Source organism: Rhodamnia argentea, chromosome 1 (assembly GCF_020921035.1).
Source record: "Rhodamnia argentea isolate NSW1041297 chromosome 1, ASM2092103v1, whole genome shotgun sequence".
NCBI classification, from domain to species: Eukaryota; Viridiplantae; Streptophyta; class Magnoliopsida; order Myrtales; family Myrtaceae; genus Rhodamnia; species Rhodamnia argentea.
The window spans coordinates 29542538-29566872 of NC_063150.1; the positions used below are offsets into that span (position 1 = coordinate 29542538).

At 41.3% G+C, this 24335-nt stretch overlaps 1 protein-coding gene across 1 annotated transcript; it reads right to left on the reverse strand.

The window, feature by feature from the left end:
• Positions 1 to 19942: 19942 nt before the first annotated feature.
• Positions 19943 to 21262, reverse strand: LOC115755339 (germin-like protein subfamily 1 member 20). The gene is made up of 2 exons (XM_048278043.1): positions 21107 to 21262; positions 19943 to 20724 (listed from the first exon to the last, which is right to left on the reverse strand). Exons 1-2 carry the CDS (start codon positions 21260 to 21262, stop codon positions 20098 to 20100), a joined length of 783 nt encoding a protein of 260 aa, XP_048134000.1. The 3' UTR covers positions 19943 to 20097.
• Between the last annotated feature and the right edge of the window lie 3073 nt (positions 21263 to 24335).

Here is a 24335-nt window from a genome sequence, read left to right on the forward strand (position 1 = left end):
CTTGTGATGAACTTATTTCACGGAACTAAGATAGAAAAAAGACAGCAAGCTCGACACTACACTCTACCATGTCACAGGATTTCCAACCTGAATGCTTTACGAGCACGAACTGCTGATAACCATCGTCAGTTCTACAAAGCAATGAGGCGCGTGATTATTGATTAGGTTGAAATCCAATTTCATTGCTTGGTTCCGGCTTTAGTCTCGTTAAGATTTTGAAAGCCGCCACATTTTCCAGCACAACTGAGCCATTGTGGGGTTTTAGGTTACATCAGATGCATTTGGAGAACTACGAAACTATTCCTCGTTCTGTTCATTTGGCAATATTAGTTTAACACATCTGGAAGTAGAGGATTTAGAGTTTATGCACTAGAGCATGGATATAAGCAATGAGGTGCGCGACGATCACTGAGGAACGTTACTGTTCATGTCAATTTTGTATATTTTCTTTCGGTGAAATTTTGAAATAATCTCATAGCCGGAGAAGGCTCATCGATGCGAGTATTTAGACTGGTCGTTTGTTGCCAGAGGCCACCTGATGGAGGCTCATGCGCCCCCAAGCGTCGGTGGGACAGTGCACTTGGACCTCACGCACCTTTGGCGCGAAACCGTGCAACAACGATTTACTTCAACAACTCGTTGACATCATGATGACGTCGGCGTCCCTCGTCCCGAGTGAACCCGACCCGACCAGTTCGGTTCAATCGATTGACTTGCCCGGTTCGGTTTGATCCGGTTTGGATCGATCTGACTCATCGACTTGCGTTGACCGGTGCTGATTTTCGTTGACCATTGACCCGCATTGACTGCATTGACTTTCATTGACCGGATTTTCAAACGGGCGTTTGAGCAGGCAATCGGACTCCGATTAGGGAGTTTTTTGTATCGGTGTGCTCGTATGAAGATGCTCTATACTGTGGCATATTAATGTTACATGTTTGAGGCTTTTGTGGATGGAAATTGCATATGGAACCCTATGTATGGGTATTTTTCAAGGGTACTTTTTCATTTAGTTTCATAAATGGCTTCAACATCAATAACTCCTATTGTGTCTATTCCTACTCATGGAGAGAAGCCAGAAGTTCAATGGGGTTGATTTCAAGAGATGGCAACAGAAAATGTTGTTCTATCTCACGATTTTGAATTTGGTAACGTTCCTTGATGATGATGCTCCTAAGTTGAATGAAGGAGAGTCAAATAAGGAAAGGATTGCTGCTGTAAATGCGTGGAAGTATTCTGACTTCGTGTGTCGCAACTATATCCTCAATGGTTTGGACAATTCTCTCTATAATGTTTATAGTTCAGCTACCCTCGCGAGTCGCCTACGAGCTCTGGCAATCCTCTCTAGCCGGTCGCCGACCAAAATCAGAAAGGAAGAACAAAAAAAGACAAGAAAAATTAAAAAAAAAATCAATTAATAAATTCAAAAAATAATAAAATATATTATTAAAATATTATTAAAAATTGACCACATCGGTGCCATGGCGCCGGTTGGCAAAATAACTTGAATTGGCACAAATACAAAAGGTTTAGGACTCAATTGAAAAAAAAAGTTTAGGACTTAATTAGTATAATTGCAATAAATTTAGGATTGTTTTGGTAATTTTTTCTTAATTATTGTTTCGTATGACTTTCATCGAACAAATTATAATCATAACAACCAAATTTAATTGATTAGTTGATTAACCTTTAGCTCGTTTCGAAATGGTATGTATATGTTATAGGCGCATGGATCATGCATTGCCATCTGGGCAACCACTTGCCGTTGGGCCTGGCCATCTACTTGTGATGAACTTATTTCACGGAACTAAGACACAAAAAAGACAGCAAGCTCGACACTACACTCTACCATGTCACAGGATTTCCAACCTGAATGCTTTACAAGCACGAACTGCTGATAACCATCGTCAGTTCTACTAGTTATAAGGAACGAATCAGTAACAACTGGAACTTCAGTAGTTAGAGGAATCATGATGCTGCGTTGAGTTTATTGGGAATGAAGCCTCACAGGACTATTGTATTTTGGATATCATCAGTCAAAAGAAGCAACTGAATGGAAGTAATCTGCAAGCCGAGACCCATTTCGGAAGGGTTCGTGTCTATTCGCTTGCTTTTATTACTGTCAAATTGAAGGGTCTTTACAAAGCCCGCAGGAAAAAGGGCAGCCGAAAGGTTTTTTTTTTTTTTTGTGTGGCCCATCACCATCTGAAAGCGACGGTTTGAACAAGTCCATGGGCAGATGAGGAATTTCGAAAATTCTTTCAAAAATCCGAAATTTTGTATCCCTCAAATAATTAGAAGAGATTCCAATTCAATGAATGAAATTACTTGGAACGAAAATCCATATGTCGACTAAAAGATTTGAGCCGGATGGGAAGACTCACGAATCGACCCGAATAACTAGCGGTTCAAGAATACCGATGTTACGCCCCGACTCTCGAGTACACGACATCTCTACCAAAACGCCTCTAATTATAAAAGATAATGTCCCGAGTACGTTATCGATTGTCGATGCTATAGCGCGCATGCGGAAACGCGAACTCTCCCAAATCAAGAAAAACACTAGGAATAGAAATAATATCAACAACATCAGCCATATACCGGAACAACTGTCAATACAATACCAAAAGCAGATGATTATTAACCCTACTGAGCTATAGTCAAATACAACCCCATTCTTCAGGGCGGCTCTCTAAAACCAACAAAAAGGGTATGAGGATTAGGTAGGGTTAAGTTCTCATCTACTCCCAAAAAAATCCTGTCGGTATCTATCAAAAGACTACGAGCCCTTGAAGTCATGGTGAAGGATCGCAATCGGAAGCCAACGAATGCTCTGAAGAAGACTCAACGATATCTTTCTCAATTGGGTCGGGGTCGGGGTCAGAGTTGTGCTCGGGGTCTACGATCTCACCGTCCGGCGTATCGAGTTCCACCGGAACTTAGGATGGAACAGATGGAACCGTGTTAGGTGGCCCCTTGAGTCCATGGAGTGGGCCTCAAGTTTCCACCCCATCATCCAAGAACCAGGCTTTGAAGACATGTGCCACACGTTACGGCAAGCCTTCATCGACCCGGACCGTAGTGATGTGAAGTTCCCAAGTCCTATTCGTACCCGGTTCCGAACGATACATGATATTGTAGGATTGGTCAACCGGGATCCCGAACCTAACAGGTCGTTGCATCACTGTGGGCTTGAAATGGTTAACACGGGGTGAGATAAAAATCTCCGTGAGTCAACACCTAAGCCCGGCTAGGGCGTTGATTCATCCAGAGGGTCCTATCAGTCAATCACATATTGACATATAAATATTCCAATCACATGCAGCTCACTGCTGAAAATCATACAAGTATGTAATTCTCGACTTAGTATGCCACACATAACAATCCATGGACATCACGTCAATCGCACACGCAGACACCACATGTGGTCCGATTATTAACGGTCATCTGGCCCAATTGCACACGACTGGTGTGACTTTACATTACGACTGGCATTGTCTATTGGCGGGACCATGCTTTGTCCCTTACTTTCGGCGACGGCATTTGATAGTCCGTGTGACTCTGATTGACACATCACAAAACTACCTGAAATCCCAAGAAGAGCTTCGGTCCGTCACAAGCTACAACCGGCATCCGCTCAATTCAACGACATGGAAAGGCGTGCATCTAACAAGTCATGGAATTCCGATCGATACGACATGACATTGTCGGGAATATTCCGTCGTGTGACCATTCAAGCACAATTATCAACCAATTCGTTTTATCTTTACGTTTAACCAATTGTCATACAAACGTGCTCGAGATCAACCACAACCTCCGTTATGCAATTCGTGCAACTTATGCTTACATATATCCACCCAAATGTAAATATTATCCACCGGACTACGTACTTGTAACCGGGGTGGTCGACCCTAAACCTATCAATTAATTCAATCTATCATCCATCAAAATGATTAATCCAACAATCTATATAAACCATGAAGCGAGCAGGGATAATAACTTAGCAACGAATAATCAATTCAATTGCACATGATTAAATTCATATGTCCACTTGATCGTACGCTCGCCCCTAACCTACCATATGCTTACGATCACACATAATCATCCAATCAATCAGTCAATTTAGTCACAACAAATCACATTCAAACTAACTTAGGTAATTATGGCCATTTAACCTAAGCCGAGTCTCTAACCTATCCCGACCCTAATTAATCTACCTAAACCCCCTATTAATCTAATTGAACTAACTCCGAACACAATTATCGTCCTAACCGGGGGTTAGAGGTTAACTCACGATTAATCGAGCAAGGCAAGACCAACGATGATCCTGCGGAATTCCTCGGCGTGGACTTTAGGCTTGAATGGATCGCGTATCAAAACCCTCGAACTACGGTCCAAACTTCCGGCTTAATGGGTCCACGGCCTAGTACAAGGCCCAACTTCACAGCCCACAACAGATTGGGCCTTGGCCCAAAACGCAGGCCCACAGAACAGGCCCAACAAAACCGGTCCAGCCCGCAAAAACAGAGCATAGCAGAACATGGCAGGTTGGGGGGGGGGGGTGGCTGTTCACGGCTGTGGCAGCCTTTCCAGCGAGTGTTGAGAAGGTGACGAGTGGCAAGAGGCTTGAGGAGGCCGTGGGCTAGCTGGAGGCGGTCGGCGGTGGCTTGTGGTGGCTGGAGCTGGCACCGGCAGCAGCTAACAGAAGCTGCAGTAGGCGGAGCAGAGCAGAAGGACAAAAATAAGGCAGCTGGTCGGGGGCTGTTCTGGGACTCTAATGGCGTCGGAGCTTCGTGGGGCTGGTAACGAAGATCTGAGGGGGGTGTCGGGGAGTATATGGTGGTCGGAGGTGGGCGGAGGAAGGCGGTGTGGCGGCGGATGGCCGTTAAGAACAGAACTGGTACAACAGAGGGTCAAAACAGGGCAGGCTGGGACGGTGGCTGTTCTAGCTCCTCCGGCGGTTTTGTGGCGGCTTTTAGGAATCGGTGGTGGTGGTTGGAGGTCAGGGAAGATCTGAGGAGAGGGTCGGAACGAGTGGTGGTGGCTGATCTTCAGCAATCAGAGACAGAGGGGCAGCAGCAACACAGACCCGACAAAAACACGGCAGGTTGCTCGAGCTCCTTCCAGCCGACTTTCCGGCGGCTCCGACTGTGTGGCGATGGTTCGATGGTGACGGTGGCGTTCTGTGGTAGTCATAGTATGAGGTGGTGGCTTGGTGCAAAAGTTTTTGCCACAGAAAAATGAAGAAAAAAGGAGAGAAAGAGAGGGTGAATGTTGGTTTGGGGGGCTGTCGTGGACACAAGAGAGAGAGAGAGAGATCTGGTGACTAAGGGCTGAATTGATAAGGTGAGACCCACTTAATTAAATAGTCTTGTCCCATAGCTCATAAAGTGCTGGGGGTATTTTTGTAATTTTGAAAGTTGGCCGGGGGCATTTTGGTAATTTTACATCCTAGGGTAATCCAGCCATCCGGAAATCTGATGAAGGGTAATTTAATCCAAACTCGAGCTGATTCAGTCAGAATAAGACATGGTACAAAAATTTCTAGTTCTAGAGCGCGAATATTCAATTAACAGAAACCTAATCCAATCTGATCAATGATTTGGGAAATTTCCAATTTTTGATTTTTGATTCCTTAATATCCAATCTCGAGTAACGAACTGGAATCCACAATCATTCCATCGATTGGATTTTACTATTAAACAAAGGTCAAATTTTCAGGGCGTCACAACCGACACTCACATCCACCATTTTCCACCAATTTCCTTGACATGTCAATTACAAAGAAAACTTGGAAAAGTAAATCATCGTTCTGTACCAGTTACTCATTATCCCCTAAGGTGCCCGATAAACTGATTGAAACTGGAAAAGATTTTATCTTGCAATAAGCGTCAAGGTCGTGTGGAATCCAAGCGAGCGGGAGAGAGGAAGAGAAGAGGAGGGGGGTGGGTTGGGGTGGTGGTTTGGGCAACTGGAGAAATTTCTTTCTTCTTTTTTTCACTCTTTTCTTGCCTTATTTCTGGTAATTCCAAAATATGCGGAATTCGTACCTAGATTTTAATTTGTGAAGTTTAGTGTGCATTTCCCACCGATTTTTCAATTGCAATTCCACCCCCAAATTAGATTATGAATATCGGTGTTCATATCATCTAAATTAATATCTTATCTATCGACTCTCATCTTTTCTGAAAACATAGATTCACGATTTTTATTATGTACTAAAAATTCGACCCGTAAGAAAAAATAAAACTGGCGAATCATGCAATGATTCCACTTTTAACGTGGGAGCTGATGGACTCGGGTTGATTTTGACGAAACGGGTCAAAGTCTTGTGATGTTAGACCGAATACGTACATAAATACACGAGAAGGGAAGATTAATACACATGTCCAATTACAAAACAATGTGTATATAGACCTGCACCATCTCACCTCCCAAAAAACCATTTATCCCCCAAAACTATGGTTTCTTCCTTTTTGCTGTCCACCTGGTCTCCTTCAGCCGTTTTCTTCTTCTTCTCGCTCTTCTTGGTTGGCACCACTTCATTTCATTGTGCAGGCGTTTCTGCCTCCTCTGCTTCTATTTCCGCTATCAATGCGACTGAGAATAAGGATGAAGCAGAGGCTCTCCTGAATTGGACATGTCAGTTGGGGTTCTTAAATTGCATTTCCTTAAGATTTTGCTCACCATTGACTATTGTCCTTTTCCTATTTACTTAATCTTTGAGAAGTGCTAAAATAGTTAATAAAAGAAATGAAGAAAATAAAACGACAGCTATGATGCAGTTTTCCTCGTACGTATATTAGCAAGTTTCCTGAAGTCCCCATGATTGTAATGAGATCACTAGTGAATGAATCTCCTAATTGATTTGCTAATCTCCTTATGTTATCTTAGGTGCTAAGATAAGTTGAATTGCAGATGCAGGGAAGGTTTCTCCTGCATTAGCAGCTGCATGAGCTACTGTAAAGCATGGTTATAAAGTTGTAAGAATTATAACTATCAATTTGTCATCCATCAACTGAGTTGCAGAACAATATTGTTAATGTCCGAAAATCTTCTGTAATTTTTATCCTTTGCATTATTGCGGAAAAATGATCAAAATCATAAGGGCGTATCGCTGAAATAAATTGTTTGCAGTTTATTCCACTAATCCAATCTTTCTGGTGCAATTATTCCTCTTCTTCTGGTTGAAGCACATTGACTATTCTTTCTCAGCCTACTCAGCATATTCCATTGTTGTCAACAGATGCTATATTAAGGTTCCACCACCCCTGATTTCATTTTGATTGTTTAATTGGTGCAGCACCTACTACCAAAAAGGGCAGTTTTCTGTTACAACTCCAAATCCTAGACTGTACCCTAAAATTTTAGAAGGCAAAGCAAAAGATTCCACAAATTAGACTTTTCAGTGATAGCTTAATTAATGATGAGCTGCATAATTCCTATCTCGAGAGTGACGTTTGCTTAAGGAAGAGCAAATTAATTGATTTTCATTCCAAAAGCCGGTCAGTACAGCTTTGTTCCAATCCTTGGTCACTGCGATGATAGAAGCTTGATTTAGTAAATGTAACTTCGTCCGGCATAATTGTTGAACGGTGAGAATCACAAGCGTATATCCATAAAATAAGTTGCCTCCCAGGTGGAAAAGTGATATTTAGTTGTGGACTGGTCAAGTGTTAGGAAGTGGAAAATAATAATACATTGTTGCTCCTTTAGTCAGTATTCTAAGGCTTCATTACTATTAGTGCTTTGATTAATCTTTCAAAACCCAATGCTAATTTGAATACAATCAACGGATTCGAACTACTCCAATCTTTCTGGTGTAACGATCCATCTCGTTCTACATGATGCCCAATGTTTTTATCATGCACATTGACAATCCTTCCGCAGTCTACTTCAGCATATTCCTTTGTAGATACCCTGTTAGGGTTGTGGCCACTGGCCAGTCCAATTTTCATTACCTTTGCCTCTTCAACTGGTACAGTAGACACTGCCAAATAGGCTATCCTGGTTGCACTTTCAAAATTCATTGTCATATATGTGCTCCTCTTACGTAGTCCTAGATGTGTCAAATGGATTGATCGGGTTGAATATGGTCTGACTCATATTGACCCGTCTAACCCGTTTCGACCAATATTTAATAATCCATATTTGATCCGACGAGCAACCGACCCATACCCAACCCGATCCGTTTTGACCCACGTTACCAAACCAATAAATAAAAAATTCATACCAAATAAAAAAGCAAATTAAACAATAATAAAATTAATAAATAAAATAAAAATATAAAAAATCTATAAGTTCAAATACTTATGAAAAAAAGGCTCACAAAATGGGTTGTGATCCCCTTTTTTAATCGGTTGTGACCCATATTTAATGAGCCTAGTTTCATATGGTTAGCTAGTTTTTCTGTTAAAAATCAATCCAATCTGGTCAACACGAACCTCGAATCTATTTCACCAAGCAAACGAAATTTCGCAAGTGCTCTTCGATTTCAAGACGAGAGATAGAGAATCCAGTGATAAGCAAAATCCATCTACTTGATTCACGCACATCATCTATCAGAGTACATCAACCCACGACCAAATTCTCCATGACTTGATTCTTGGCATCCTAGCAATCAAGACAAAAGCCACTGGCATAGGCATAAGAACCAAAAAATGGGGATAAATATATTTTCAGTACAATAACTTTTGTACGATGTTCAATTGAGTGCCATAACTTTCAAAACGTTTATTTAAGTGTCATAACTTTGAAAAATCGTTCACTTGAGTGCCATTACTGACGTGGACGCCGAAAACTAATGTGGACGCGAGAAAGCTAACGTGGCACGTCGAAAAGCTGACGTGGACATCGAAAAAGTTGACGTAGCACTCAAATGAATGAATTTTGAAAGTTATGGTATGAAAACCGTACACAAGTTATGGCACTCACAATGTACTTATCTCCATAAACTGAGTATCTCTTGCAGTTATTGAACGCGAAAGCCAAAAAACCAATCCAGTGAATAATATAACCAACGTCTAAGACAAAATCAGATTTAGATGTGGGAAATAAGCACACTCTGTCCAAACCAAAATTGACTTTATGAAATGATAATTCCTCTTAGATATCTAGTACTGATCAAGGGACTGATGCAATATACAATATTATAGCTAATGATTTTCGGGGAGCTTCTCCTTGATCTTCCATCATCCCCTTCTTCTCCTGCTGCTGGCTCGGCTCCGCCCCGTAGCCTCCGCTCACAGTGGTGGAGGTCGGGTACGACCCAGCCTTCTGCTGCTGCAGCTGCTGCTCGTCCCTGCTGCCCATCCCCGGACAAAGGCGTGATCTTGACTCACGGGAATTTCATCGCAGCATCTCTGATGATGACCACGGATCAAGAAATGGCGGGGGATTTGCACTATGCGTTCCTCTGTGTCCTGCTCATGTTCCACGTGTTCGGGCTCACAGGGATCACTTAGTCGCAGCTCCAGAAGGGGAACATGCTCGTGTCGAGGGGGAGGTTCGAACTCAACTCGGCCTTAAGGGCGGTGGGGAAGTCATAGATCACACATTTGTGGGTTGACTTCAAGGTGGTAGGACGACGGCTTACCTCTGGCGAGTTCAGAAGGGGAGGCGTCGGGAAAGAGAGGGTGATTCGGAGGTTGACGACGGTGGCGATCAAACGTGAATGGGGAAGGAGAGGACGAGGATCTGAGTGAAGGGAAGGGAGACACGACCGGAGGCGGGCGACGAAGGCACGCGTGGAGGAGGGTGACGGCTGCTTGTGAGTTGCGAGGGCAAGAAAGACGTGACGTTGCGTACAACATGTCCATGACTTAACCTTTTGATGGGTCGAAAATGGATCAAAAATAAGTTCTACGTGGGTTCTAGTGTAATCCATTTTTGACCCATCAGATTTAACTTCAATATTTTAGACTCATTTTTACTGGGTCTTCTAAGAGATGACAACTCATATAGAACTTATTTATGCAAAATATGGGTCAAGGACCCATATGGACAGGTTAGACAGACTCTGAAATTCTGGAAGAATGCACAAATGGCATCTTCAAAAGTAATTGTTATGCCGATTGTTACTGAACTTCAGTTCATGGAAAAACTATATAACAAGGATAGCATCAGGATTGAAATGACCTGATACGAGTGTGCTCAAGTAAAGTATAGGACAACGGCGTATGCAAGAGATGGATTCCACGTCGATCATAGCGTGCAACTCGCATTTCAGTAAATATAAGAGGTCAAAAAATGCGTTTGCAGTGAATCTAAAATGTGTCCGGACAAGTTCGAAAATTCTTCCACGAATGTAACATGGATATTTGATGTAGAACAGCTGGCTGGCAAATACTTATATGGAAACCTTCAGCGTCGTAAGAGCGGGCGATTCCACCCATGCCATAAATGACAGGACAGCTTCAAAGGGTCGTAACTTTTGATGTGGGAGGAGTTGTGACGCGTACGACATATAAAATCAAAGAGGATTGTGAGATCTTCGAACCTGCAAATTGGCTAAGGTGAATTGGGCAACGTTTGATCTCCAAATTCACGCATTTCCAGAAGATTTTTTGGGACGCGTTTTGAAGGCTTCCCCCTTTATCAACTTTTCAAATAATTGTGTTATTCGATTTTAATTATATGATTGTTTCCTAAAGGCCACTTCGCTATAAATAGGCACCTAAGGCATTGTAACGGCACTCATTATTCAGCATAAACATTATCTTTTGGAATCCTTTCTGAGTATATCTTCCTTTGCATCAGTATTGCCATCAATTACCTTGAGCAGGACTTGACTCGTTTCTTCCTTTCCAAACGAGTCATGCATGACAGTTCATGGTGAAGATGTTATTAGTCATGATCGATATTAATCCGTCTCATAGTACCGTGATACTTGGTTGTGACATCCAATCTAGCACCATAGGTTTGCAACTTCCTGTGCTGAAGATTGAATAACTCGGACCCTCATAGCTTAGAATACCCCAGATCTCATCTTCAGAGGTTATTGTTAACTTTTCACTTGTTTTTTCCGGATCTGTACAACGATGAATTTGTTAGTTGTCAGTAGTATTATGCCAAAGCTTCTGTATCATCAGCAACTCAGCATTCGAAAAGACCCAGTTCTAAGTGAGGACTTCAAAACTAGAAAAGATCGGATTGCATTGACATCAGCATGTAACTACAACGGCTATATGAAGCAGAAACGTTTATTCTGTTGCTGTCCCCCTTGCAGATTGCGGTGATGTTTATTAAGGATGGGAAGATTAATTGAGTTTTGCATGCTCCGGTTGGCAAAGCTGTAGTGACCCTGAATATAGAAAGACAATGGCATAAACACTAATTGTTACTCTATGTATATGTTTCTGTTCTTTGGGGAGAGAAATATGAGATGTGCATGAGATCTGGCATCTATAAATAGGCAACATTTTGTAGCAAGTTTTCCCATCCGACAGAGCACTTGAGAGTAGAAAGAAAGAGAGGGAAGAAAACCAAAATGTCGAGGAGCATTCAACTTTCCACCGGTTTCGCACTCTTGGCTCTGGCACTGTCCTTTGTCAATTCCTATGACCCAAGTCCCCTGCAGGAGATCTGTGTTGCAGTCAAAGAATTTCCTGAATTGATATATTTTATTCTCGATATTAGAGTAGTCCACCTTTAAGACGACATTCTAAATGGGTGCGCTATGGAAGCTCATTAGGCATTACGATCTTCAGAACAAGACATTGAATTTCACACAAAACAGGACAATTAAGTACAAGTTGATACATTTTTCCTTCTCGCTGCGACCTTATTGTGTCCTAGGATGTGCCTCAAAGGCATTATGTTAGCAACCATTTCCTCTCAACAGGAACTCCTCTCTATGTTGTGCTTGTGAATGGAAAGTTCTGCAAGAACCCCAATCTTGCCACAGCAAAGGACTTCCTCTTCACTGGCCTCCTTTGTCGCGTCCAACCAACTGAACAATTCTCAATTTGCAAAAGTCCTCAACCCTGGAGGTGTTTTCTTTTTCCCGATTGGGATGATTCACTTCCAGCTCAACGTTGGAAAGACCAATGCAGTCATGATCACCGGTCTAAGCAGCCAAAGTCCAGGAGTCATCACTATCGCGAATGCACTGTTCAATGCGAAACCTCCTTTGTGATTGCTGTTTGTACTAGATTGATTTTATTCGACACTTTGTGTCCCTTTTTTCTTCCAAGTTTCGTTGTACTTGTTGGTTGGGCTGAAGATTGAATATTTCATAGCGTAGAATATATCACATCTCATCTTAAGAGTTCATTGTCAACTTTTCACTTTATTTTCCAGAACTGTACAACAATGAATTTGTTATTTGTCAGTAGTATAATGCCGAACCATCAGTGTCATCAGGAACTTGGCATTAGGAAATACCCAATTCAAGTGTGGTTGAGTGATGTTGACACCTAAATTTTGATTTTTAGAAAATCATTCATAAAAATGAGAGTTATTCATAATTCTCACAAAAAATAAATTTTCATGCATTGCATATTTAATTTTCGTCATGTCGGGTAGGTCCAGAGATGAGTCAATTGAGCATGATTCCAACAGACGACCGAGTTAAAATCGACCCGAAAGTCATTAGGGAGGGTGCGGAATTTTTTTACTATGATTTTGGACTCAAAACAGCCCGTTCGAGATCTTAAAATTGCAAAAAGGCCTTAATTAATTACCCATTTTATTAGTTAAGGTCTAGGTGAGTCCGGAATCACAAAACGAGCCCATAAAACATTGAAAAATAGCCCATTTTTCCCTCCTCATTTATTTGGCCGAAAATTGTAAGAGTCTAAGTCCAATAGGACTCCTCAAGCTCAGAATTTTCGATCTAACGATCGACATCTAATTGGAGCTTTTAATCTAACGGTTTAAATAAACCCTGCAACTCAAAGCCCTACTCTTCTATATAAATACATCTTGATGCCTAGGGTTAAGGGGGGTCGGCAAAAATTTTTCTGCTCACATACTTAGAATTCACGTGAGGTAGGCTAGAGAAAGAGAAGGAGCTCAACAATTCCAAAAGGCTAAAACGACGTTGTTGTGAGTCCGATCCTGTTGCTCTGCTGGTTTCTGCTCAACCTCACGACGTGCGGCTGTTCAATTCAAAAATATCTGCTGCTGTCCAAGGATAATACACTGCTGTTTGGGTTTATTTCGCTACTGTCCGGTGGAGTTTTTCGCATCAAATTAGCTCGAGTTTCGTCCAACGAATCAAGGTAACTCTCGCGCACTTTTAGGGTTGAAATAAGCATGTTTTCTGGGTGATTTGTTTGCTGTTTTAATGCTGTTTCTGTTACTATGGCATGCTGTTTGGTTTGAAAATATTTGCTTTCGCATGCTCTGTGACAACTAATTCATGTAGGAATTTGCGGGAGCTAAAAGGCGAGTCTTTGATTGTTTTTAGATGCTGTTCTACACGTGATTCATGCTGTTTTTGATGATGTTTCCATGTGCACGTTTGATTCAAGGCAAAAAAAAACACGCCTGCGTTCGTTGTTTTCATGGTCGCTAATCTGTCACGTTTTTGATAGAATCGAAATTGCTACTTTGTGTTGTTGTCATGCATTGTTTGCATGTTTTTTTTAGTTGTTTTGCATGTTCCATGTCCTCTAGACGGAGCTCAAGCGTTTTGTTATGTTATTATGCATAGATTCAGTCAGATTGCTTTGAAATTGTTCATCAAATTCGTGTAAATTGCCATGCTTGGGCTGGAAATTATTTGTTTGATTTGAATGTTTGTGGACGAGGGGAATTTTCGGATATCTGTTTGTTTGGATTGATAGATGCCGATTTGAAGTATATCCCTTGTTTTTCGGATTTGTCCCTAATCTGATTTGGAAAATTCGAAAATTCGAAAAAATAAAATCTTGCAGAATAAGATCACATTGGATTTTGAGGCAATCATATCTTGTAAAATATTGATATATTTTCGAAATATTCAAATAACTCAAGATCCAATCTAATTTTTTAGATATTGAGCGCATCTTTAAAATTCGGGAAATTATCTGATATATTTTGAAAAATTTCAGAAGATAATCTTTCCAATTTTTAAAAGATATGAAATCCTTTGTGGATAGGAGCTTATCTCCTTGAAAATTTCAGAATCCCTTAAGGATTTTAAAAAATTCAATAAATATTTGCACATCTTTAAACAAACATGCCTATAATATATGCTCCCATTGTGCCTTGTCCTGTCGGAAAATTAAATCACACGCCTTAGCCACGATCTCGTGGAATGGGATGGTGATTTAAATATAGAAATTCGTATTCTGCCCTTTGGCGAGAAGGGATGTTGTATTTCTATATATTATCCGCATACTGGCTCGAATCTTCGAGGATGTAGCGGATAAAATCTCGCTCTGGCCCGGATCTTCGGGAATGAGAAGATTTATCGGAAAATCGGATTTAAAGGTATATTATGGGCATTTTTGTTTAATCTTGTTCAAATTCATCTGTTTCAATTCAAAAATTCGAAAATAAAAAAAAAAAGAGGAAATCAAAATCACAAATCATCAATCAAGAAAAAGGCATTTTCATGAAATTTGGTACCGAAAGGGTGTTAATTAAAAATTAACATAATCAAATCCCCGAACCCTAAACCTCCGGTTAGCAGAAAATAAAGTATCCTCCCATACTTTATTTAGGTACCTAATCTACCTACCAAAAAAGATTAGTGGCGGCTCCTACAAAAAAAAAAAAAAATCAAACCTAAGTTGCGAATTGGTAGGGCTTGGGAGAGTCCGTATTAGGTTAGTTAATTCATCTAATTAACCTAATAATCCATTAACCTAAATTTATTTTTAGGTCGCGACAAGTGATGGAGGACTTCAAAACTTGAAAATTTCAGATTGCATTGGCACATGACACTAACATGTTAGATTAGAGGATTTCCAATCTGAATGCTTTACAAGCACGAACTGCTAAACCAACTAATAATGAACAATCTGGAATGACAAAACTTCAGCAGTGTTGGAGATCACGATGCTGCATTTGTTTATAGGGAATGGAGCCTAAAAAAATTCCTGTTTTATGAGAAACTATTATTGCTGTTTGCTTGCTGTACGCGCCAGTTTGATTTGATCCACCACTTGGCATCCCTTCTTTTTCTTCCACGTTCTGTTGTACATGGTGGTTGGGGTTCTCATATTGCATTTCCTTTAGATTTAGCTCACCGTAGTTTATTGTCCTTTTGATATTTACTTAATCTATGAACAAGAAGAGGGGTCAGTAAGTGTTAAAAGTACTGAAAAAGAAAACAACAGCTCTGATGTAGGTTTCTTCATACATATGTTAGTAATTTTTCTAGTTGAAGCACACTGACTATTCTTCCTCAGTCTACTCAGCATATTCCTGTGTTGCCAACAGATGCTATATTAAGGTTCCACCAACCCAGATTTCATCATTTTGAGTGTTTAATTAGTGCAGTTCCTACTACCAAATTGGCAACTTTTCTGTTACTCTTTCAGCCCCTGCACTGAACTCTGAAATTTAAAAGGCATAAGGTTCCATGAATGAGACTTTTTAACGATAGATTAATTAATGATAACGCTGCATAATTCTCATCTCAAAAACGATTGTTTCACTCAGACGGTCCACCATTTCTGTCCTTTTTCATTAGGAACTCCGTTTCATGCTGATAACTATAAAGCAAGTATAGCATCAGCACTAAGATGACCAAATCAGGAGTGCTAGAGTACAAAGGGGACCACTCATATGCATGAGATGAAGAGCAAGGTCGAGCATTTTATGTGGGAGAAAATGTTATTGCTGGAAGAAAGATCCGGCTGTGTAGTTTTTGAACAATTGCAAAGCAAGAGACATAGGGAAAAGTACACTAGAAGTGCCATAACTTTTGTACGGCATTCACTTGAGTGTCATAACTTTCAAAACGTTCACTTAAGTGCCATAACTTTTAAAAATCGTCCACTTGAATGTCAAGCTAATGTGGACATTGGAAAAGCTGACGTGACATGCTGGAAAGTTGACGTGACATGCTGGAAAGCTGACGTGGCACGCCTGAAAAGTTACTGTAGCACTCAAGTGAACGATTTTGCTCTGACGTAGCACTCAAGTGAACGATTTTTGAAAGTTATGACACTCAAGTTAACGTTTTGAAAGTTATGGCACTCAAGTGAATGCTGTACACAAGTTATGGCACTTCTAGTATACTTTTCCCAAGAGACATATATATCATTTGGACAATAAAAGTGATGTTTGCTTAAGGAAGAGCAAATCGGTTGATTTTTATGTACAAATGTTGAACATTTGTACTGTCTACAATATAAAGGGACACTGTTGACCCCTAAATGTTTATTTTCGTCAGCCTTTTTCTCTGCTTCGTGGTCAATTGGTGAATGCACATAGACTCCAAATTCTAACTTAGCATAGTCATAGATGGCCGCAGGTATATCCATGAAATGAAATGTTTCCAAACATGAATAGTGACATTTAGTTTTGGACTCGTCAAGTTTTATGACATTGAAAATGATGAATGATTTCTACTTTAGTTTTGTAAGGCCGATGGGGATAAGGTGAAAGAGAAGCACTCACAAACACTCACAAGACAACTCAAGAAGGAGACGAAAAACTTTTCTTATGTGTTCGCCTTGAATCACCCCTGCAAAAAATTGTTATAAGACATGCCTATCTATAGGCTTGATACATGACTCTTGAACTAACTCATAAATGACTTCTTAAAAGCAACGCTTCAATAAAGACTTCAATACAGTCATGATGTACTTACATAATATTAACCACACATCATAGTACGAACAGACTCTTGATAAACTCAACTAGTAATTGCTCTTGAACACTACCCGACAATAAAGACAAGTCTTGGTTCGTGCGCTAGTTCGTGCAGTCGTTTTGGGAGTCAAGTGGACATCAGCATCGACAACTTCTTCAATAGCACCAACAAACATAAAGATCAGCTGATGACGACATTAATGATGATGTTGAAGATATCGGGTCATTGGTGATGTTTGAATGACGAGCATGTGAGGATGTTCGTTGGACAAATACAAAGGCTGGGAATTCACAAAAAGATCACCTGAGTTGATCTGGAGCAGTTATGGCAAAAATGAGCAAGTCTGACAAAAATCACTAACATTGTTTGGGAAATTGCCACTGTTAGAGAGACGTTAAAGATTGCCAGAGAGCCGTTCTAACGATTTCTGGCGATGTCCAGTTGCTAACAACGGTGGAACCAATGGTGACTTGAGGATTTTGATTGGTAACGGTCATATGAGGATGTATGGCTCTATATTGAGTCCAAGAGAAGTAGAAAGGTCGGGTGGAAACAAACAAAATGAGTAATGTGCTTTGAGTCTTCTTCTTTGCTCTATGTTTGTTGTTAGTTGCTGTTTGTTCCTAATATCAATGTGTGTGTGTGGTGCTGATGTTGTAGTCATGTAAAAAAGCCAGTGTACAAAAGCGATAGCAGTATGTGAGTCCTGATACTGTGATCTATTGGAAATGCAACCTTGCTGATTGTAACTTGTCTTGAAGATTGCTAGGGGACTCCAACCTAGGATGTGGCTGCTAGTCTTGAGAGTAGTTGTGGGCTTGGGTATAAAGCCTTGTAAGAGTGTTTTCGTGTGGGCTACATTAATTAATATTGTCATTATTTAATTACTCTAATAAGAAAAGATATAAGGTTTCTTAATTAGTAAAATATGGGGCTGGTTAGTATGGGCTGATCTAAGCCCGATCTGTGATGAAAGGGTCTGGCTAAAACTCTATAAACATAGCTCAAGTCCCTCCTTTAACCCCAATGCACAAATAACCTCACAAAAGTAGTTGTCATAGAATGCGATACGTAAGCGGCAATCTCATTGAAGTCAGTGATTCGAAGGGTAATAGAGGATAAGCTCTTAATCATTAGTTCATCGGTATTTCGCATCAAGAATGATGGATCTCAAACAAGGTTCGTAAATTCCTCTATTCCATTTTAGTGATTCGAGATACTGATTATGGTGATCATGAGGCACCGCTTAAGGTTTTAATCGCACCTTACATGTGGTATTAGAGCCTCCATAATTTAGATCTCAAAATTACGTTTTGACTAATTTTCGAAATTTTTTTATTTGGTAAAAATTAATTTTGATCACATATTCAAATTGTGCTGGTTGAGACAAGCAAAACTATGGATAGATCGTCGCCGGACACCGCCAGACGTGCCGCCACGCATGGCTGCTCGCATTTTTTGACAATTCGATTGAAGAGTACAAAGTCTCGAAAAATATTTTCCACATCGATCGTCGCATACGATTTCGTTTTAAGTAGATAAAGAGCTCAAAAAATGGGTTTGCAGGGAATTCAAACGCCCATACAAGTTCGAAATTTTTCCAAGAATGCAACATTGATATTGCCATCAATTGCCTCGAGTAGGACTTGACTCCTTCTTTAGTAACAAGTCATGCACAACACTTGCATGGTGATGGAGTTATTAATCATGATCGTTAAACATCCGTCTCATTATGCCACCATACTTTGTTGTGACATCAAACCCTTCACCGTTGGTTTGGAACTTTCGCGGCCGAAGATTGAATAACTACGACTCTCATAGCTTGCTGGATCCTAGATCTCATCTCTAGAATTTACCGGGACTTTTACTTTATTGTCAGATCAGGACAAGGATGAATTTGCTACGTGTTAGTTCAAAAATGCCAAAGCATCAGTATCATCAGCAACTCGGTATTGGAACGAAACCAATTCAAGTGTGCCAGATTGCATTGACATCAGCCTGTCAACAACCACAGCTATATGAAGCAGAAAGGTTTGTCTGTTGCTTTCCCATGAGAAGATTTAGGTGATCTGAGTAAGAGTGAGAAAATTTATTGTGTGGGTAGCTAATGGAAAATCTGTACTGACTCTAACATCGAAGGACAATTGCTTAACAACCAAGACATTTCTTTTTGTCGATGTTTCTGTGCTTTGTGGAGAAAAATATGAGATGTGCATGAGTTCTGGCATCTATAAATAGGCATCATTTGGAAGCAAGTGGTCGCATCCATCAGAACACTTGAGATTAGGTAAAAGAGAGGCAGAAGAAAATCGAAATGACGAAGAGGGTTCGGCTTTCCGCCAGTTGGCACTCTTGGCTCTGGCACTGTCCTTTGCCGATGCCTACGACCCAAGTCCCCTGCAGGACATCTGTGTAGCAGCCAAAGAACCCGAGAATGCTTGTAAGCTTGTCTTTCCCTTCCTTGGTAGAAACTCTCCGAATTAGTAAATTTTCTCTTGATTTCAAAGTAGTCCTCTGATACTCTTACTGGGTGCACTGGGGAAGCTCATCGGGCATTACGATCAATTTTTTAAACAAGACATTGTGTACACTAATTTCAAACAAAACAGGACAATTAAGTTAACAAAACCATAACATATCTCATTCTTGGTGACCTTATTGTATCCTAGGATGTGCCTCAAAGGTATATGTCAGCAACAATTTCCTCTTCACAGAAACTCCTCTCTATGCAGTGTTTGTGAATGGAAAGTTCTGCAAGAACCCCGTTCTTACCACGGCGAACCACTTCCTCTTTTCTGGCCTCCAAGTTCCTAGAAGCACGGCCAATCCTGTGGGCTCCACAGTCACCACAGTGTTCGTGGGCCAGCTACCAGGACTCAGCACTCTCGGCATCCTAATGAATTCATAGGGCTGCTATCAGATGATATCCAAAATACAATAGTCCTGTGAGACTTCCTTCCCAATAAACTCGACGCAGCATCATGATCCCCGTAACTACTGAAGTTCCAATTGTTACTGATTCGTTCCTTATTAGTTATGCAGCCTTAGTAGAACTGACGATGGTTATCAGCAGTTCATGCTAGTAAAGCATTCACGTTGGAAATCCTGTGACATGGTAGAGTGTAGTGTCGAGCTTGCTGTCTTTTTTGTGTCTTAGTTCCGTGAAATAAGTTCATCACAAGTAGATGGTGCAGAAAGCAAATGGTCTTATTATACTGAAATCGATATAAGATGTTACACAAGGGAACTTTCTTCATGCTTGAACTGGGAACTTCATCAGACGACTAAAAGTTCTTTTAATCAAGTGCACAGAGATGACGCCATTGTCAGATGCATCTCTCAGGCTAATTGTCGTACCAGAACTTCTTCTGAAGTGTCTCAACAAGCTTCTCATCCACCTGGAACCCCTTGGCTAGTACCTCAGGGGAAATAGGAGGTTTCGCATTGAACAGGTCATTAGCAACCGTGGTGACTCCTGGGTTTTGGCTGCTAAGACCAGCGATCGCGACTGCATTGGTCTTTCCAACATTGAGCTGGAAGTGAATCATCCCGAACGGGAAAACAAAAACATCTCCGGGGTGGAGGACTTTCTCAAAGAAAGTATGGTTCAGTTGGTTGGACGTGACAAAGCCTACACAGAGGGTGCCCTCCAGGACGAGCAAAATCTCGGAGCCACGAGGGTGAATGTGCGGAGGATTTAAACCACCTATTCCAAAGTCAATACGAACCATGGAAATGCCGAGAGTGTTGAGTCCTGGTAGCTGGCCCACGAACACTGTGATGACTGTGGAGCCCACTGGATTGGCCGTGCTTCTAGGAACTTGGAGGCCAGAAAAGAGGAAGTCGTTCGCCGTGGTAAGAACGGGGTTCTTGCAGAACTTTCCATTCACAAACACTGCATAGAGAGGAGTTTCTGTGAAGAGGAAATTGTTGCTGACATATTCCTTTGAGGCACATCCTAGGATACAATAAGGTCACCAAGAATGAGATATGTTATGGTTTTGTTAACTTAATTGTCCTGTTTTGTTTGAAATTAGTGTACACAATGTCTTGCTTAAAAAATCGATCGTAATGCCCGATGAGCTTCCCCAGTGCACCCAGTAAGAGTATCAGAGGACTACTCTGAAATCAAGAGAAAATTTACTAATTCGGAGAGTTTCTACCAAGGAAGGGAAAGACAAGCTTACAAGCATTCTCGGAAATAACAAATATAACCAACGTCTAAGACGAAATCAGATGATTAGATGTGGGAAATAAGCACATTCTGTCCAAACCAAAATTGACTTTATGAAATGATAATTCCTCTTAGATATCTAGTACTGATCAAGGGACTGATGCAATATACAATATTACATCTAATGATTTTCGGGGAGCTTCTCCTTGTTCTTCTATCATCCCCTTCTTCTCCTGCTGCTGGCCTGGCTCCGCCCCATAGCCTCCACTCGCAGTGGTGGAGGTCGGGTACGGCCCAGCCTCCTGCTGCTGCTGCCGCTCGTCCCTGCCGCCCATCCCCGGACAAAGGCATGATCTTGACTCACGGGAATTTCGTCGCAGCATCTCTGATGATGACCACGGATCAAGAAATGGCGGGGGGATTTGCACCATTCGTTCCTCTGTGTCCTGCTCATGTTCTACGTGTTCGGGCTCACAGTGATCACTTAGTCGCAGCTCCAGAAGGGGAACATGCTCGTGTCGAGGGGGAGGTTCGAACTCAACTCGGCCTTGAGGGCTGTCGGGAAGTCATAGATCACACATTTGTGGGTTGACTTCAAGGCGGTAGGATGACGGCTTACCTCTGGCGAGTTCAGAAGGGGAGGCGTCGGGAAAGAGTGGGTGATTCGGAGGTTGACGACGGTGGCGATCGAGCGTGAATGGGGAAGGAGAGGACGAGGATCTGAGTGAAGGGAAGAGAGACACGACCGGAGGTGGGCAACAAAGGCAAGCGTGGAGGAGGGCGATGGCTGCTTGCGAGTCGCGGGGGCAAGAATGACGTGACGCTGCGTACAATATGTCCATGACTTAACTTTTTAATGGGTCGAAAATGGATAAAACATGAGTTCAAGGTAGGTTCTAGTGTAACTCATTTTTGACCCATTAGATTTAACTTCAATTTTTTAGACTCATTTTTACTGGGTCTTCTAAGAGATGACAACTCATATAGAACTTATTTATGCAAAATATGGGTCCAAAAAGGTTAGAGCAGACTCTGAAATTCTGGAAGATTGCACAAATGGCATCTTCAAAAGTAATTGTTATGCTGACTCTTACTGAACTTCAGTTCATGCAAAAACTACATAACAAGGATAGCATCAGGATTGAAATGACCTGATACGAGTGTGCTCAAGTAAAGTATAGGACAACGGCGTATGCAAGAGATGGATTCCACGTCGATTATAGCGGGCAACTCGCATTTCAGTAAATATAAGAGGTCAAAAAATGCGTTTGCAGTGAATCTAAAATGTTACGCCCCTACTCTCGAGTACGCGGCATCCCTACCAAATCATCTCGGGTCATAAAGGATAACGTCTCAGATATGCTATCGACCTATGATACTATAATACGCAAGCAGATACACTCCCATTCAAACAAATATGACATGGATAGCAAGTAAGAACATCTATAACAGTCAAATACCAAAATACAATTGTCGGTACTATATCAAAAGTAGATGGTAATTAATCTGATAGAGATACTGTCATATACAACACTATTCTTCGAGGCGGCTCTCTAGGATCAACAAAAGAGTAAGGGGTCAGGCAGGGTTAACATCACTTCTATTCCCAAAAGAAGCTACATCATCATGGCCTTCAGCCTCTACTCCGAAAAAAATGAACCCTAGACTCCATCATTTCGAACCTGAAAAAGATTAACCACGATGGGGTGAGATAAATCTCGGTGAGTCAATACCTAAGCCCAGCTAAGGCGTTGATTCGTCCAGAAGATTCTATTGATCAATCGTAGACCAAAGAATACATGTATGTTAACCACAAGCAACTTACCTGACAGGAGGTCATGCATAATGCAACGTGGATGCAGTGCATGATCATGCCGATTCAACTCAATAGTCAAATTTTCAAATACTCATAACGCAGCTCAACACCAATTAAACCTTGGACACCACACAAGTTCAATTATTAATGATGATTTTGCGTGATCGAGGCAAATAGATCCGTACAACACAATGCCGAAATCTATTAGTACTGTCATGACCCGAACCCCGCAAGCCGTCGACATCCCACCTGGTCTTGATTGCGTACGGTTCTCCAGGATCCAAAGGCCAACAAAATTAAAACAATACATGCGGAAGCAACAACAATCCCCGTACAGAAACCAACAAAACTAAGATAACTTGGGATGGTAAAAACAAACTTATGTACATATATACATAGTTGTTACAAGCTCACAATCCTAGGGCTTCGGAGGCCACTGTACAAGTCTGTGACCACCTATAACAAAAAGATACGTGGTCGAAGCCCGCTACACAACCAACATACAACACTCTACAAAAGTCAGGAGGCCAACTATCCTAGGCCTCGTCCTCGCTATCCGGCACAATCTCGTCTAAGGCTGCCAGCTCGTCCTCATCCAACTCTGGAGCGGATCATTCATGTTTGCGGCGGAGGGTCTGAAATAAACAACGAGCCCACGATTGGGTGAGATAAAATCTCAGTAAGCTAGCCCCTAATCCTAGATTAGGGCTTTAGTGCCTCCAGACACATTTTCAGTGAACAAATTCCAACAATCCCTCCTTTTTACCAAAAATTTCACAATTTAATTCCAGAAAATTCCGTTCTTTCTCCGAAAATTCCCACACCTTCTCAAATATTCTACGTTACTCCCGTTTCGGCGTTCCACGCCTCGGTCCGACAATAAAATATTCCACGTGCTCCGGGACCCGCGTTTAACACATCATGCCATAATATCAATATCCACGTTACTCCGAAAAATTCCACGTTACTCCACCGACATCATACAAGTTCATAACATTGAGCCTCAGACCTTTATAGAACACGGCTCTATATATATATATATATACCGGGGTCTCGGACACAAAGGAATACAACCCATAAATCTCGGTCTCGGACACATAGGAACACGACCGGATTAAGTCTCGGACAATTAGTCGAGCACGACCCACTTTGGTCTCGGATGACTTAATTGAACACAACTTTCATACCTTCTCGGTCTCGGACAATCGGATGAATACGGCTCACTTGGGCCTCGGACGACTTGATTGAATACGACCCTCACATTTCCGAGAATAAATCGGGACCACGTGATTCGCTCACGTTAGAGAATTAATAAATCGGGACCACCCGATTAATTCACACTAATCCATAGATTAATCCAGACCACTCGATCAATTTATGCTACCACAGAATTCAATCTACGTCATACGACCATATTTATGCTAACGTAGCAATAAATAAATAATGTACGATTAAAATTATACTAACGTGCAATTAATACGCACCATACAATTTAATTATACCAACGTAGGAATTTATTGGGGCTGAACAATTTAAATATTCTAACGTGCAATTAATACTACTATAGTACTAAACTATAATAATACCACATT

Excerpts from the sequence above, each read along its gene's own strand:
- LOC115755339 (XM_048278043.1), bottom strand. The coding sequence starts at position 21,262 with ATGGGCGGCAGGGACGAGCGGCAGCAGCAGCAGGAGGCTGGGCCGTAC. Across the intron at positions 20,725-21,106 it reads CTCCCCGAAAATCATTAGAT|TATTGTATCCTAGGATGTGC; the intron begins GTAATATTGTAT and ends TCTTGGTGACCT.